General features: G+C 37.8%; 1 protein-coding gene across 2 annotated transcripts in view; it reads right to left on the bottom strand.

The window, feature by feature from the left end:
• The window catches only part of LOC149318733 (cGMP-dependent protein kinase 1), a 799226-nt gene that overhangs the window by 600560 nt on the left and 180052 nt on the right, over positions 1-18614 (bottom strand). For both annotated transcript variants that reach the window (XM_089510365.1, XM_089510362.1), the window contains exon 2: positions 9412-9578. In XM_089510365.1, the coding sequence (XP_089366491.1) occupies positions 9412-9578 (167 nt within the window). The remainder of the gene's footprint in view (positions 1-9411; positions 9579-18614) is intronic.

Below are 18614 nucleotides of genomic sequence, written 5' to 3'. Positions count from 1 at the left end.
TACAATGTTACCATATACCATCCCTTCCACCACCACCCCCGCTTCCCTTTGCATATATTCTTTTACCATCTAGATGTCTCTTACACACATCTTCTTACATAGCTTATTCAGCTTTCTTCTTCGTTCCTCCTTGACTGTCTATTCCCTAGAACCATCTCAGTCTTTCTATTTCTTATCTTATGCTAAGAAATATTTCATCTTTGAGAATGTACATCTAATTTTCCCCTCACCTAAATGTATCTTTCCATTTTCATTTTCAAACATAATAACATACATTCATCAACCTTGCTTCTATATTTTCTCTTTATACTAGTTGCCTTATATCTCTTCACTATTCTATTTTTAATTAATTTTTATTTACAGTTTTGCTAGTATTTATGCTTTCCATCTCTTTTCACAAAATTCAATAAAAGATTTCCAACTTAAATCATCTTCCTCATGTATTTCTTCTTTCAACAATTTTGTCAGGTTGTCCATATCTATAACCTCAGCGGATTTTATTAACCATTCATCTATTGTCGGAACTTCATTATCTTTCCATCTCTTTGCAATACTTATTCTCACTGTAGAAATTAAATACAATATTTGTTTCAGTTTCTTTCTTGCATTCATATCCTCTATTATATTTAGCAAACACATTTCTGGCCTTAGTTCCATCTTAACATCCAATATATCTTGTATTATTTTATGAACTTCTATCCAAAACTTTTTAATCCGTGGACAGGTCCACCACATGTGATAATAGGATCCAATGCCATCATTACATTTCCAACACCTATCATTTTTACCTTTATTCATTTTTGCTAATTTTTTGGGGGGTAAATGCCATCTATAAAACATTTTCACAAAGTTTTCTTTGATATCCACACAAGATGTAAATTTCAAGTCTTTTCCCCATGCTCTTTCCCAATTTGTTAATGAAATAGTTCGTGTTATATTCTTTGCCCATTGGATCATATTACCTTTAATTGTCTCAGTAGCTTCTAGTTGTAACTTCAAGCAGACCTTATAAAATTTTGAGATTATTCCCTTTTCTCCTTTTTCCCAAAGTATGTCCAGTTCCGTTTTTATTTGTGTTATTCCTTCTTGATTCATATCTGTCTCAAATCTACCTTTGAGTTGATAGTATGGAAACCAACTTATGTTTATCCCTTCCATCCTTAATTCCTCCTGACTTTTCATGCGTATTTTTTTATTTTCCGTATAAATTATGTCTTTATATTTCAGCCATCTCTTTTCTCGGGCTTCAATTCTGATGTAAAACGCTTCTTGAGGTGATACCCAATCTGGTATCTTTGTATATATTTTCTTTTTGTATAGTTTCCATACTCTCAGCAAGGATCTTCTAATTATATTTTCATTAAATTGTCTGTTTTTTTCTGTTTTTCCATACCAAAGGTACCCATGCCACCCATAGATGTTGTTAAAGCCTTCCAGATCTAACAATTGTTTATTTTCCAGTTTTATCCATTCTCGAATCCATGCCATACAACATGCATGATAATATATTTTTAAATCCGGCATCGCTAAGCCACCTCTTTCCCTGGTATCGATTAATGAATTCCATTTTATCCTCGCTTTCCTTCCTCCCCATATGAATTTAGTCAGGTCCTGTCTCCATTTTACAAAATTTGAGTCATTCACTATAATTGGTAAGTTTTGAAACATAAAAAGTATCTTTGGTATTATGTTCATCTTAATTAATGCTATCTTCCCTAGGAAGGAAAGCCTTAAATTCGTCCACTTATTTAATTTCGACTTTATTTCTCTCCAACTTGTTTCATAATTGTTTTTAAATAAGTCTACTGTTCTTTTTGTTAGTGTTATACCTAGGTATTTGATTTTTTTCTCTATTTGTATTTCTGATATTTTTTGCAGTTGTTCTTGTCTTTGCTTTGTCATATTGAATGTCATGAGAGCAGACTTATTCTTATTAATCTCTAACCCTGCGCATGATCCATATTCACCTAGTATTTCATAAACTTTGGGTATTCCCTGTATAGGATCTTCAATTATCAAAACTATGTCATCTGCATAGGCCCGGATTTTAAATTCTTGTCCCTTTATTTTAGCCCCTTTAATTTGATTATTTTCTCTTATATTATTGCATAATATCTCCAAACCCATGATGAATAAGAGTGGAGATAGTGGGCAGCCCTGTCTGGTTCCTTTATTAATTTGAAAAGCTTCTGTTTTGGCCCCGTTTACAATTATCCTCGCCCTCTGATTGGTATATATTTTCTCTATCCAATTTATTATGTTTCCTCCCATGTCCAGATTTTTTATTAATTGTATTATATACTGCCAATTCACCCTATCAAACGCCTTTTCAGCGTCTAGGAAAACCATTGCTGCTTCCTTTCCTGGGTTCTTTTCGTAATATTCTATTAGGTTTATCACTACCCTCATATTTTGTTTAATTTGTCTTTGTGGCAAAAACCCACTTTGGTCCTCTCTTATCCAATCTTTTATGATTTTTTTAATTCTTTCCGCTAAAATAGAGGTAAATATTTTGTAGTCTAAATTTAGAAGAGATATTGGTCTATAATTCCTTGTCGATGTCAAATCTTTGCCCTCCTTGGGTATTAAAACTATATTTGCTTCTTTCCACGTCTCTGGAATTCCATTCCTTTGTATATCATTAAATAAATATCTTAAGGGGCCTATTAATTCCTCTTTAAAATATTTATAATATCCTTTTGAGAACCCATCCGGTCCCGGGGCCTTACCCTCTTTCATTTTATCTATAGTCTCATTTATCTCTCCCTCTGTAATTTCTCCATTCAACTTATTCAGAATTTCCTCATTGCATTTTATTTTTTTAGTCCCCTTTAGATACTTTATTACTTTTTCATTGTGTTGTTGTATATCTTTAGTCTCTTTGTACAGTTTCTCATAGTATTTAAAAAAAATATTTCTAATTTCTTTCTGTCCTGTATAGGTTACATCCCCCTCATGAATTTCGTTTCTTTCTAACTTTATAAGCTAACCATTTCCCAATTTTATTTCCCCATTCAAATTGTTTTTGTTTTATGAATCTTAACTTTTTGCTCAATTCCTCTGACATTTTGCCCTCTAGTTGATTTTTTAACATCTGTAGTTTATTTTTAGCTTTACTGCTATCTGGGTCTTTAGTTAATTTTTTTTCCTGTTCCTGTATTTTCTTTGAGATTTCTTCTATTTCCTTTTTCTTTGTTTTATTTCTCTCAGCTTTTTTCTTTATCAAAAAGCCTCTAATATACGCTTTCGATGTGTCCCATATTGTTTTCATCTTTACTTCGTCATCTTTGTTTATTTTAAAAAACCAAATTAGTTCCTCTTTCACTTGTTTCCTTACATTTTCATCTTTCAACAGATTCTCATCTAACTTCCAGAAATATTCTTGTCTTATATGCTCAATGTCCAGTAAAATTTGATTATGGTCCGAAATTTTATTGGGTTTTATTTTAACCTCTCTAATTTCTTTTATCAAGTCTTTTGAAGTAAAAAACATGTCAATTCTTGATCTCGAGTTTTGGGGAATTGAATAAAAAGTATAGTCCCTTTCATTTTTGTGTTTATATCTCCATGGGTCTGTTAAGGAAAGAAAGTCCTTAAGTTTAAAGAATGAGTCTGGTAATTTCCCTTGTTTTTCTGAAATTCCTTTCTTGGAGAATCTGTCCATTGTTGGGTCAAGTACACCATTCCAGTCTCCCATAAAAATAAACTGATCATAACTTAAATCTTTAATTTTGTTTAGGAGTTTTTTGAAAAATTTGCTTTTCCCCTCAGTAGGAGCATACACATTTAATACTAAAGTTTTTGTTTCTTTTAGATCAATTTCTATACCGATTATCCTTCCCTCTATATCATTTATAATCTCTTTTGCTGGTATGGTGTTCTTGACATATATTGCTGTTCCCCCTTTTCTTTTCTCCCCCGCACTTATGAATACTTGCCCTAATTTAGGGTTTTTCAAATACTTTTCCTCTTTTTTCTTTATTTTTGTTTCTTGAATGCCAATTACGTCTGCTTTTTCTTTTTCTAATATATGAAAAATCTGATTTCTTTTATATTTTGAATTTACCCCTTTTACATTCCAAGAAAGGAATTTCATTTTCTATCTTATATTACAATTTGTTACTTATATATCAGTCCTCTTCATATCCAAACATTGGGTCTTCTTCTGGGTTTACCTCCTCATTGTCGTCATTAATCTCTTCTGTCGGATCTTCATTCATTGGTAGGCGAATGTCTCTTTCCCCTGTTGCGCCATCTTGGGGTTCCTGATCCTTATCTTTATTCTTTTCCTCTTCTCTTTTCTTTTCTTCCTCTTGTTCCTTCTCTTTTCCAATCTCCTCCTCTCTACACCATCTGTTGTAAAACCTTTTGGCTTTTTCAGCCGAGTCAATTTTATACAGTTTTTGCCTCCAGTTGAATGACACTCCTTCAATGGGTTCCCATCTGTATCTGATATTTTTCCTCTGTAACATTCTCGTCAAGGTCATGTACTCTCTTCTTTTCCTTAATATTTCACTGGGCACATCTTTATAAATCATTATCTCTTTTCCATCAATTACTAATTTCTTCTCATAGTTTGCCTGAATAATTTTGTCCTTAATTCTTTCTCTGATGAAATAAACTACTATATCCCTGGGAAGATTTCTGTTCCTGGCTGCTGAAGAGGAGATTCGAAAGATTTTATCAATGTCCAAGTCCAGATATTCAGGGGTACATTCTATCATTTCTGCGAGGGCTGGTACCAAACATTCATACAAATCCTCATTCTTCTTTTCTTCTAGACCTCTGATTTTAATACATTTTCTTCTATCCTTTATTTCTCTTAAAATATTCGAGGTTCTTTCCTGTTGGCGTTCTTGGATTACTAATTTCGTCGTCTTTTCCACTTCTGTTGTTCTCATTTCCAGTGTTCCTACTCTTTTTTTCACATCTTTCACTTCTTCTGAAATTCCTTTTATTGCTTCTTTTACTTCCTCTAAATCTTCCTTAAAATCCTGTCTCAACTCATTTCTGGAGTCCTTTATTTCTTGTCTTATATTGATTTCAATTCTTTGAATTGCTTCTAACAATTTAAAGTTGGGATCTGATGGTTTAAATTCTTGAGAAGCTCTTCTTATTAAATTTTGTTTAGGGTCTTGCCACTGTGGTGACTTTTTGTCTTTCTCTTTATTAGCCATCCCTCTTGTTACTATTGATGTAGACATTGATGTTATATTTATATATATATTTTTTACACTGAAATTGGCTTTGGTGTAATTTTCTCCTCCGCCCACACGGTGGCGCTATTGCCTTTACTGTATCTTCCCTTCTTGTAGTTGTTTCTTATTGTCCTTCCTCTCTTTTACTTCTTCTTCCTTCTTATCTTTCTTATGTAGTTTAGGCCTCCCCACTCACGGTGGCGCTGTTGTCTTGTTATGGCTTCCCTCTTGTGGTCCTCTCTTGTTTTCTTTCCTTCTCCTCTTTTTCTTCTTCTTCCTTCTTGCTGTTCTTATGTAGTTTACACCTCCGCCCTCAGGGTGGCACTGTTGTCCTGTTAGAATTCCCTCTTATGGTTATCTCTTTCTTTTCTTCCCCCTCCTCTTTTACTTCTTCTTCCCTCTTGCCTTTCTTACGCACTTCCTTTATGCTTTATTGTTTGTATTGGGTAACATGTGCTTCCTGACCTTGAAGACGCTCCGCTGTAAGTCTTTCTCCTTCTTGGTTTTGTTTTTTTCTCCCCTTTGCTCCGTCTTTGTATCTTCCTCTTTTAAACTTTTCCACCCTTTGCGCCTTCACAAAGCTTTCTGCCGCTTCTGTTCTGCTTTTTAACCTGTCCTCCTTTCTTTCCCAGCCGCTCTGTCTGCTTCTGCTTTTTACCTAGTATCGTCTACTTCTCGTCCTAGTTTCCCTTCGTCTGCTTCTCGCCCAGCTCCGTCGTCGTCTGCTTCTCGTCCTAGACTCCTTTAGTCTCCTTTCTCTCCAAACCGGCGTTTCTGTTACCGCCTTCTACTCCCTTTTTCCACCCTTTCTCTCACTCTCTCTTGTTCGTCTCCGCTTCCAACTCCTTTCTGCTTCCCGCCGCTCCTTTTTTTTTTTTTTTTTAATACACTCCCTTCTGTGTCTCTTTAAACTTTGTGTCCAGCCCTTTACTTAAGAGTCTGGACTTCTCTTCATTACCCAGATGGGTTCTGAAAGATTGAGGATCTTCTCTTGGTATTAAATTCTTCAATTTTGCCTCTCTCCCCCACAATGCAAAGGAATAAAAAGGAGCTTGGCAGAGCTTTGCTGATTCCAGCCTCAGTCTGCGAGCGCGGGTGCCTTCGTCCTTTACTGTCTCAGAGGAGATGTCTTGATCCCTTCTGGAATCAGACTCAATCCTCTTTCTTCAAGGACCCCAGATGGCCCATCTGAGCCCCCCTTATCGAGGGGGTTAATAGCCAGTTATTTGAGCCTCGATCTTCCAAAGAGACAAGCTATTTGCCCGCAGATTGATGTCTCAAACCACCCGCTACAGTAGTTTGCGACTTACCGCTCCGCCATCTTGGCTCCACCAAAATAAGGGATTTTAAGACATCCCATGACCACATTCAAGACATAGGCCAGAAATGTATAGTCTCTGGCACTTGGTCATTCCCTGCATGATCCTTGAAGCTTCACCCCATCCATTTCTCTGGCAAACAGAAAAAAACATTGTTCCTTAGCAGTGGCAGAAAAACAACATTCTCAGTAGAGACTGCTGTAGGATGGAAGAAGCATTCATCTTTACACACACACCAGCCATTCAGTCAACAAATACTGTATATACCCATGTATAAGTCTAGAAATTTCAATACAAAAATTGACCCAAAAACTTGAGTCAACTTATCCACAGGTCAATGCAAGTACTACATTTTAACTCTTATATATATATATAAACCATTCCCTAGTGAAAGGCAAGATTGTAATCAATCTTGGAAGCACTGACCCTCGTTCTAGTCTCTCATCCATCCAACCTTTAGGTTAAGAGCACAAACAGTTTTGCCTACTGGAATTCTGTAAATTCTTTGGCATTGTTTTCCTTTGCTTCATCTTTTAGATCCATGGTTACATGCCCCTAGGTGTTATCCTCGACTTATCCACGGGTCATCCCAAACTCCATAATTTTGGTCCCCAAACCTGTCCTTGACTTATACGTGAAGTCGACTTATAGTCAAGTATATACGGTAAATGCCTTTGTGATCAGTAAATGTAAAACCTAACCAAATGTCATTAATGAAGCAATCAACATTACATCTGAATATCTACTTAACTTTCTTCCAAATTAGCCCGCTTTCACAATAAATGAAATGCGCAGAGATATAGAGAGGAACTGTATCACCAGCTGGTTTTTAAAAGTGTTGAAAATATGAACAGAAAATATTGCCAGTTCCCATTAAGATCCCCTGAAATTAAATTAGTCTCAGAAATTAGATTGTTTCACAACATCCTGTGCAATGATCTTGAACTCTTGGGTATAAACCTTTTCGGTTACTTCATTTAGAATATAGTCAGCCCTTTGTATCTGCTGGCTTGCCGTCCACAGATTGGAGCATGCACAGATAGCCCCATCCCATTCTCCAGTGTGTACATATGGCCGCAACAATGTGGCCATGCACATGTCACACCAACATGGAGAAGAATGGGACTCGAAGTCTATGATATTTGGCATTTGTGAGTGAGGGGTCCAGAACAGATCCCTCAGATACAAACAGCCAACTATATCTAACATTGCTCAGGATTCATGTTGAAATGTCTCACAGATATAGTAAACAGTAAAGACAAAAGGAAAGCTGGATCCAGACTCAGGCATGCGTTTGCCTGACCCAAAATGATGGGAAAACCCGGCTTAATATTGGGGCTTCTGGATCTGTGCGGAGGATGAGTTGTTCACAAAACCAGCATTCACAATGGATAGCATTGCCTTTTGACTGAGTGGCTCACCCAGCTCAGAGTGCCTCCTCCGGGCCTCGTCACTCCACCCATCGACATTCCCACACTAGCACACATTCCAAATGGCCCGGAGAATTTTCCAGAGTTTCTGGCCTGATTGGGGCAAATGAGGGTGCATTTTACTCTGGAAAATAGCCCTGGACCATGGGATTGGATCCATGTTCCCCTTGTTCTGACCCTCTGCATCATCTAAACAGGTTGGGAATGGAACAAGAATATTTCATTTCCTCCATGCAGACATGGTCTTAGAATAGATACAATTAAGTCAATGATACTTGCTTCACTCCATGCATCTGAGGAAGTAAACCAAGTCTATGAAAGCTTATTGTACAACTTCTTTCACACAGTCTCAAAGATGCTCCATGATCCCTTTGCAATGGAACTTAGTTTAGTCATCATTAATTTGTGCCATTGACTTAGAGTGGTTTGCCTGAAGTATGACCAAAGCTGTATCCAACCCATAATATTCACAGTTAGATAATCTTCATAATACACAAATATATCAAGGTATTTGAGGGCTTTTCTTACCTCTTAAATCAGAGATAGCAGTTATATTAAAATGAACTATCTAGATGCAGTAATTACAACAGCAACTGAAATGCTGATCTAGTGTTTGGACAGTATAAGACAAACCACATTTTATGTGTTCATATTAAAGTGGTATTTGCTGGTTTGAAGCTTAAACAGTGTGACACACCACAAAGACAGAAACATAATTTTCATTGCAAGCAAATACAAAAAAGAGGGTATGATCAAAGGCTGCAGACTATTTGCTAGTTCAGAATGTTACCATAGAGCTGTTGCCTTGGGAATAGCCTATAGGTCTTAAAACAACATATAAAAGATTATTAAAAATATAGATGTAAACATACTGTATGGTAAAATTTCATAAGCAGTTCTGCAATATGTGTGTCCTTCACTGATCTAAATTTTAATATAGGAAGCAACTTGCAGATTGAGTCTATATTGACAGAGCTCTGCACTGAGTGTTCTCCAAAACACATCAAGCCCACCCACCCTGTATTTTCTCTGTCTCTGTACCAAATTGACAGATAAAGGTAATCTTATTATCCATATGGTGAATGTGCACAGTAAGTGTGACTGTGTAGCATTATAAGCAAGACACCAAACAACAGTGTGCTTTCCTATTATAATACACTCCCATTTTGGCTAGATTACCCTGAGCAAGAACACAGTAAACCATGAAACCATTAACTGACTGTTGAGAACAGATATATTCTAAGTCTACCCACTCAGAACAGGAATAAAATGAATTCTAGTATTATCATACAAAATGGTAAACAAAAAAAATCTAATCAGAAATTATATCACTTGCTTATTCAACAAATATGGAATGTTGTATACACGATAAGAACCAATTCTGTGAAACTAGATCAAATGGAGTGTATGTGTATGTATCACTTTTACATATATCACTTTCAAAGTATGAACTGCAGAACATACCTTCCATGACATAAACCAGTGAACCCACGTCTCCCTCCTTGATGATGCAACTGTCCTTGCCATATTCCACCGGATACATACAATCCACAATCTCCTGGATCTGAGACAGTTCTAGATTCTTCATGAAGTCATTGTCAAGGATAGCTTCCTTTATTAGATCCTTTGACCTATGGTGAAAAAGAAAAAAAAATGTATCTGTATATCTGAACAAACATTGCTATCAACAGCATGTGTGAATGCCAGTGTTAACGTGTGCACACCAAATGAAAATATTTCTCATTTTCACAAAATGTAAAACCAAATCCTACAGAACTGAAATGCAAAAAGAATATGTATGTTCAGAATTTATTTATAAGGATAACTTTCATATTTATGAACCATGAGAAAAATACAGCCACTATTGCAATTTGATTTATATAAATATGATATTATAACATTGAAAGTGAAGCCTAAATACATCTGAGTAGACCCATTCAATCAAAGAGATCTGTATAAATACTGACTTCCCATGAAACAATTGATTCTATCAGTTTTGGGACCAGCAAATGAATTTGGGCTAGACAAGCAAGGTTAAAGTCATAATGGCATGGTATAGACTTGCCAAAAAGGGAGGCCTGCCAGCTCCTTTTTCCCCCTGCAGGGAAGCCGCAGCCGCCAAACCACACGGCTTCCCTGCAGAGGAAAAAGAACCCACGAAAAGCCACGCTTGTGACATCCAAGTGCATCACAACTGCGAATGACATCACAAGCATAGCACGATGTGCGGACAATATGCATTCATCATGTAACAATGGCGGTGCCCGTATATGGGCTTGTGACGTGCTTGTAACATCCGAGTGCATCACAAGCACAAGTGACATCACAAGTGCGGCACGACATGCGGACGCTATGCGTCTGTTACATATCATATACTCCACATGACCAATCTGTAGTAAAACCAACTGAGATTGATCGGTATTGCTCTCAGGTAGCGAGTACCCTAAAGGCACCAGAACTCATCTGATCCTGGAAGCTATATAGAGTCAGTCCTGTTTAGTACTTGGATGGGAGGTCACCAACTAATACCATTATATTTCAGAGGAAGTAACAGGCAAACCATCTCTGAGTATTTCTTGCCTGAGAAAATCCTACAAAATTCATGGGGTCACCAGAAGTGGACAGACAACTTGAAAGTACATGTATGCTATGAATACAGCAATTTTCCTGGCATCTTCTAGATGTGTTCAGTTCCAAATCACAGAACCCAACCAGAATGGCCATTGGTGATGCCAACTAAGAATGATGGCAGCTGTAACAAAGTACATCTTGAAGATAGTAGACTGACAAAGGCTGCAGCCTTTAAAAACCCATAGCATTTCCCCACAAACCATTCCTTCAGCATCATATACAAAAACATACTAATATCTAGGCTACATAGAAAGCTTTGAGGGTCTGAGACTTTCAGATTTTAATGAATATTAAACTGGAGTCAATGAATATTTTAGCATTAGTAACCACATATCTTTTTGTAATTACATTTTAAAAATAATTTAAAACGACCAGGGTTCTTCACTCATGTACTTGTAATTGTTCTGTATTTTTACATAACCTTTTTAAAGTCCCTCTAGTTCAGTACTTCTACAATGCTGATAAGAACAGTTCTTTGTTTTTTATAATGTCTTACAAAGTTTTTAATGAAGCATCAGCACAACACTAGAAGGATTATCTTCTACTCTGAGTCACACAGGCACAAATGTTAACAGTGCTCTACTCATCATCATTTACATATTGAATTTCCCCGCAGAATGTCGATCAAATCTATCTTTATCCATCTGACAATAGAACAAACATAAAGATTACAGACAATAATTGTTTAAAAACTACTTAAGGGATTTGGTGCAGATGAGCATCTGAAAAACATACATGTGAACAAACGTCAGGTTAAAGAATGTACTTGTTAAATGGTAGTATTTAAAAGGTAAATGTCATCATACAGTGTATCCATTTCTATTTGTACAATTCTTTATTTAGTTTTTTTATCAGATTCAAAAAATGCCTTTAACGATTGTTTACATATCACATAAATATTTAATCAAGATCTCAAGGCAGTTTCAAACATTAAAAAAGTATTACAGCCAGAGTATGTGTAACTGGCATTTCCTATGGGGTTTATCACGTAGTGCTGCAAACATCATGCTTCCATCGCCAAAATGTCATTATAATGGGGTGATCATGCTTCTAAAATGAAACAGAAGCATTATCCCATGGAATTGTCAGTGGAGAAGCCAATTTCTTATTATTAACAGATTAATCCGTTAATAAGAAAAGGGCTGCTTCCCTGACGATTCCATGGCGATAATGCTTCCATTCCACTTTAGAAATGCCTGCGGCATGATCACACTGGTAACGCTTCCGCCCCATTTGAAAGGATGGACATACTTAATATTGTGGTAGCAATCTATACAAGAAAGTGCTCTGTTATTTTCACTGAACTCAGTATAGGCCCAATTTAGATGGGCCTTTCCGCCACCCCCGTCACGTGCTAGGAGTTGGCCAAGGACACACCATCCATACCGGCCTCACCCCTAGCAAGCGACAGGGGCGTCAAAACGGCAGCGCCCTGTACACATGGGCACCGCCATTTTGACGCGATGGATGCATAGCCTCCACACGTCCCATCGTACTTGCAAAGAAACACCAAAAAGCCACTGCCACTGTGGAAAGGGCGGCTTTTTGCCAGCTCTAAAAGGAGCTGCTTTTTGTCATTCTTTTTAGAGCTGGCAAAGCACCAGATCGGGACACAGCATGCAGTTGCTGCAGCCCCAATCCAGCTCTGAAAAGGACAGCATAAAGCTGTTCCTTTGGGGCCGTCTGTCAAGCCCCTTGCTCTCCTATGAGTAAGCTTCGAACTGCATATACAGAATACATCCTATTAACTTTCCTTTATTAGTAGTTCATATTTAACTTCATTCATACAATGAAGCTGATGGCTGAATTTGTCAATATCAATAAGGAAAACAGGTTGTAGACGGCCTCAAGCTTTAGAACCTCAGGCAGCTCCTGGTGTGAACGGCTTTATACATTAAAATATAAATCAGGTGCTGTAACTCTTTTTTAATCGCCTCACAAAATTATATACCTTAATAGTTTAATAACAGACACAACATGTAGCAATTGTTTTCCTATTTTGGAAAACGTTCTGAAAAGTATACAAAGCAGTGTATGGTAGTATGCCCTGCAGCAGCACTAGGAATCAAATGCATGCTGTTATTTTGTGGACTTCTAAACCAACCTTGATTTCAGCTCACACTCAGCTTTGCTAGTTTCAAGGACCAGATAAGTACAGGAGTTTAAATAGCATGCATAATCACATTTAATGCTTTTCAGTCTTCACTAAGATGCAGAATGATATAACCATCTTTGCAACAGGACACAGAAATCAATTTGAGGGCAAACTACATGGTGATAGCTTTTTCCATCAACCTAGAGCCAAAAACTGAGATAAAAAGCAGAAAAGATATGATTGCAGCACTATTCTATACATGTTTAATCAGATGTAGGTCTCAGGTAACCTTGCACAGAACTGAACTCTAAAGTGCTGATATTTCTATCTTGCCAATCCATCTCTCAGCCACAGTGTCAAGATCAGTCCTTTTTCTTTTCATTCCTCAACATTATACCCACTTCCCACTAATCTTCCACTACACATACAGGAAGTCTTTCCTCTCTCATCTTCATCTACTGCTTCTTATCAAAAAACTCCTATTTATCCTGTGTAGTTTTGGTTCTTCCTCACTTGCAGGAATAGTGTAAGCACACTGGCTTCTATACTTTTTCAAAGTGTTCACAGAGTACATGGAGCCTGTTGATAGACATAAATAAACCTGATCTAGGTCCTATTTCTGCGTAATAATTTAAGAAAAAAACTTATTATTTAAAAAAAATCACTGTTGAAAAAAAAAGATTTTTAATGTTTAAATACTCAGGAAAGGGCAGCATGTAATGATGTACAAAAAAGTCCTTTACATTTTCTCAAGCATTTTCAAGCGACACTGCAGTTGTCATGCTTTCTATCTGATACAAGCAGCCAGATCCCATAAGAAACAAAGAAAAAAGCTTGTAACTGACAGACTTTAGGCCACTTTACAATGGTTAGACCATGCTGTGGGAAGATCCATAGGTGCATAGCCATACATCTGTGTTCCAGTCTGAACACTGATTTGCAAAGTGAGAACTGGATAAGTGCACATGAAAATCTAGAACAAAGTCCCCACCAACCCACCCATTCTATAATTGAGATTCAATGCCAAAGTATGTCTTACTGCATGGACACTTAATACCATATACAGTGCGCCCTCACCTTATGCATGGGATCTGTTCCGGACCCCCCACATAAGGCAAATTCTGCAAATGATTAAGCCCCATTCACTATATTAGGGCTCGGTGTCCGTGCGACCTCAAGTCCGCATATAGCGGGCCCACGTACGGTGGGGCCATGCTGTACTATATTGAGTGAATTACAGTTAATAATAGTATCTAATTTAACTAACACTTCTTGTCCATTCTTCTGAAAAGAGGATGTTTTAGTATATTTTACAATGGCACTCCCTTTTCTTATATAATTAGGAAAAATATTTACAAACATTGACATATCCTTAGGGAGATCCCATGCTGTGAACAACAATCTTGAGTTGATTTTGCTAAAACAAATTCCATAAAAGATAGATTAATCCATTCAGATTTACAAGCAATCACCCCCCGCCCAAGGGGAACAATGTGAAAGGACATTATTCTTGTGGCCATTGTAAAATATGTAAACTTACCTTGAATACTAGAACATTCTCTTTTCAGAAGAATGAACAAGAACAGTTAGTTAAATTAGATACTTTTACCAACTGTAATACAGTTGGCCCTTGGAACTCACAGGGGATCCATTCTGGACCCCTCTGCAAGTTCCAAAACCCACGCATATTCAAGCCTCATAGGCTTGAATGGAGTGCATGCATGCGGGGCATGCGACATGGACACATGCCCCATTGGCGTTAATGACAGTCACCCCTCCACAGATTTTCAAGTCCATGCATCTCAAGTCCGCGGACTTGGGGGGACGACTCTACTTCCAGTGTTTGTATACGGCATTAAGTGCCCGTGCAATAAGACATATATTGGTACGACTACTAGGCTTCTTTCAATAAGAGTCCTTCAATATTTATCTGATGGGTTTGGTCCCAGAACCATCAGTGGGTATCAAAATCCATCATGGATATGAATACAATGGAATAGTGAAATTGTACCCTTTATATAAAATGGCAAAATCAAGGTTTGCTTTTGGGATTTTTTAAAAAATATTTTCAAATCATGGATGGTTGAATCCATTGATAAGGAGGGATGACTGTACTGATTGTCACAACTTTGGGCTGTCTAGGAGTAAACAGGTATGTTCCCATCATATCTGGTATGGAGGTGGAGTTTAGGAGACATTCAGATTGTAGGTGGTAGGGGAGCCACACTGTGTTTTCTATCTGAGGGGATTCTGATGTCTGTCATTCCAGCATTACTTAGCAGGAGGGCTGGGTGAATGAGTTTCCACTGGATAGCAGGCAGGTTGACTGGTGAATGGGTTGCCATAGGCTGTGAGGCAGGTCAACCAACGTCTGGATCTGCGCCCATGCTCTGGGCCAAACCTATTCAGCTGTAACCAATAAAACTGTGGCCTTTCCCATTTCATCAACAAAATGTTTGCTGTGTTCATAGTTACTAAAGCAAACCCCACACTTGCAGTGGGTCTGCAAATGTCAATGTACTGAGTATACCTATATAAAAAAGAGTTTCACAAGGAAAATTTATTTTGGGGGAGCTGATAAGTACACTTGAGATGAATCCCACAATCAACCTATAGAAATACCAAGTATTTTATACAGTTCCTGCTGACAGAAAACAAATATCAAAATTAGCATTTTCAAGGAGCTGAATAGCTCTTTTAGAACACCTGGTATATTCCAGGTATTTGCAATGAAAGCAGTCTCAAATCTTGTTAGCCAAGAAAATAAAAAAAAAGGAAAGCATATAAGAAATTTAGTATTAACTGTTTTCCCATCTAGTTTCATGTTATCTCCAAACAGAAAAGTTAGAAATGCATTTGTACAGAACACCATTAGTCCTGGATGGCAGAGCAGGGGATGGGTGGGAATCATGTGAGCCTCTAGGACTGCAGCTTCTTGTATTCCTCACTATTTACTATGCTGGATGAGGCTGATGGAACTTTCATTTCAGCAACATGTGGAGGTCAACATGAGTCCCACACTCAATGTCACATATCATACACTACCAAAATTATGTTGATCGATACAAGTGCTTTGTAAAATTACTAGAATTATACTGATTCTGTGTACAACTACCCAGTAACTTACAGGAGCAAAATCCACTGATATCTTCCTCTGAATTTCCACATCAAAAACAACAATACTAATGTACTATAAGCATCAACAACCAGCTAACCTTCCTAAAACAAACCCACATTTTAAATTAAGTTTTAAATAACACAGGGTTTTTACAATTACCAAACAATCGCAATCACTATAACTTTGTTTTGTATAATATTTCACATTAAAATCTAAACATTCCAAATTTGAAATCTGGCTGAATTTCAAATTTTGATTTTTCTTCCTTACCACACCCCTTCAATTTATTCATATTCTTTCCCCACTTTTTATTTAATAAAACAATAAATAAAACTTTTATTTCTATCCCATTTTTTGTCGAGACAATAATTTTAAACAATAGCTTCACATGATAAAAGCAGTGAAAGCATTTTCCTGATTTAAATTTTTGCCAAAGCTGTGATACTTGGTTAATAACTAATTGATATACAACTAGAACAACCATTGTTATCTTGCTGAAATCTAATTAACTACATCACAAATCTTCCTTCACACATACGTGTTCTTTCCCAGATAACTACCCAACTATAATTGAATCAATTCCTCTAGAGCATGTATAGAAATATACTTCAAAACTTTTCATAATTGATAACTCACTTCAAATTAAACATTTAGATGATGGCTAAATCTAGAAATTTCAGAACTCCATATCGCCCTGGTGGTGAACCTGTGGCACGCGTGCCCTCTCTGGCACACAATGCTGTCTCTGAGGGCACACAGTCAAGGACAAAACCTGGCTCAGTAGAGAGGGAGGGCCAAGAACACAGCTCCTTTTTTTGTGTCTGTGGAAGTGATGCACTCTGAGTAATGTAGTCAGTGGTAGCGATCCTCACTCCCATTTCACAATGCACTCTTGATAATGAAGTCAGTGGAGAATGCATTGTGAAATGGGAGTGAGGATCTTTACCGTGGACTACATTACCTGGAACACACCACTTCCACACACAGACAAAAAGCTATAAGGTGAAACTATCATGGGGTTTTCTTGGCAAGTTTCATCGGGGGGGGGGGGGGGAGGTTTTGCTATTGCTAGCCTGAGGCTGAGAGAGTGTGCCCTAGGGGGTGCTCGCCTTCAAGTCATTCCTAGTGACTAAAGGCACTTTATAGTAAACAAATCTACTACAGTGGTCCTCCATATTTGCTGAAGTTCCCGTGAATGTGGGGAAATTGCAAATTAAAAAAAAACACTATTCTTTTTAAGAGAACACCTCTCTAGGAATTTCCAGGTCCTCTAGTACAATTCTATGCTCATCATCTGCCAGAAGTTGATCATAGAATCATGCAGGAGGACCTACAAATGCCTAGATAAGTGTTTTCTCTATGAACTTCTAGGCTCCCCAGTACAATTCTATGGATAACGGTTTTGCTGAAGAACCTACAGATTCCTAGAGAGAAGATATTACTCAAAACCGCAAATAATCAAATCCGCAAAAGTCAAAGCCACAAATGTGGAGGGTCAATTGTATTTGTAAATGGCACTGTTTCAGTACAGAAGGGAATACATATGTTTCCTTGTTGGCATGGGCTAAGGAACCAACCTTGGTCATAGATTCCTAGCTTTGGCTCTGTGTAAATTCTAGTGTGTGGCCAGAGACATTTCCCCCTTCATTATCCCTTCGTTTAGAGCCCCATGTCTTCCTGACAATGCCAGTGTAAATTCAGCAAGCTGGGCATTGCTCATACTCAAAGATGATAGTGCACATGCTGGAAACCTCAAGTCTGAACTTCTGCAATGTGCTCTAAAATGGGCACCTTTGTACCACATCCAGGAACTCCAACTGGTTCAGAATATGTCAGTCAGACTCATTACAGGTACATCCAGAAGTGATCACATTTTTTGTGTTAACAGTTTTCGAGTCGATTTTGACCCATGGCAACCCTTTGAATGAAATGTCTCCAAGATTCTCTGTCCTCCATGGTTCTGCTTAATTCCTGTAAACTGATACCCCCTAATAGAGTCCATCCATCTAGCATGCAGCCTTATCTCCTTCTGCTTCCCTCCACCTTTCCTAGCATTATTATTTTTCCAATGAGTCATGCATTCTCATGATGGGTACGAAGTGTAACAGCCTCAGCTTTGTCATCTTGGCTTCCATGGAGATTTCTGGCTTGATCTGCTCCATGACCCATTTGTTTGTCTTCTTGGCTGTCCAGGGAATCCTCAGCACTCTTCTCCAACACCACATCTCAAATGAATTTATTTTCTTCCTATCTTCTTCCTTAACTGTCCAGCTGTCACATCCATACATGGTAATAGGAAATGCAATGGCTTGTATGATTCTAACTTATGTACTGAGTTGTATATCTTTGAGTTTCAGAATCTTTTCTAGTTCTTTCACAGCTGCCCTCTCCATTCTGGTACTATGGAGGCCAACCTCCATAGTATCCCTCCATGATGGGATAATGGCTCTTAGAGCCTGAAGGGTAACTCCTCCTTTCTAGTCCATTTGGCAGAGATATAGGGGAGCATGACCAGTTATTTCCATCCAACTCACTCTCTCCTCTTTGGTGTAACCCTACCCTGCAACAATATTTTGCACATTGCTATGGATCAAGGTAGCTGGAAAGGAACCTTACCCAGAATCATAGGCCTGTTACAGACTGCCAAAATAAAGCTGCTTCGGGTCTCTTTGGAGGTATGCTGTTTAAATTATGCATGCGTCCTAAGAATCCAGAAGCTGCACCAAAGCTGCACTCCAGTGCTTAGGAATGGTGTGTGACTTTGGCGCGACCTCTGGACTCTGCATCATTTAAATAGTATACCTCCAAAGAGACCCGAAGCAG

Source organism: Sceloporus occidentalis, unplaced genomic scaffold (genome assembly GCF_023333645.1).
Source record: "Sceloporus occidentalis isolate IW3139 unplaced genomic scaffold, rSceOcc1.0.p SCAF_2, whole genome shotgun sequence".
Classification (NCBI taxonomy): domain Eukaryota; kingdom Metazoa; phylum Chordata; class Lepidosauria; order Squamata; family Phrynosomatidae; genus Sceloporus; species Sceloporus occidentalis.
The sequence above is the reverse complement of the archived record's forward strand: the minus strand, read 5'-3'. Positions and strand labels throughout refer to the sequence as shown.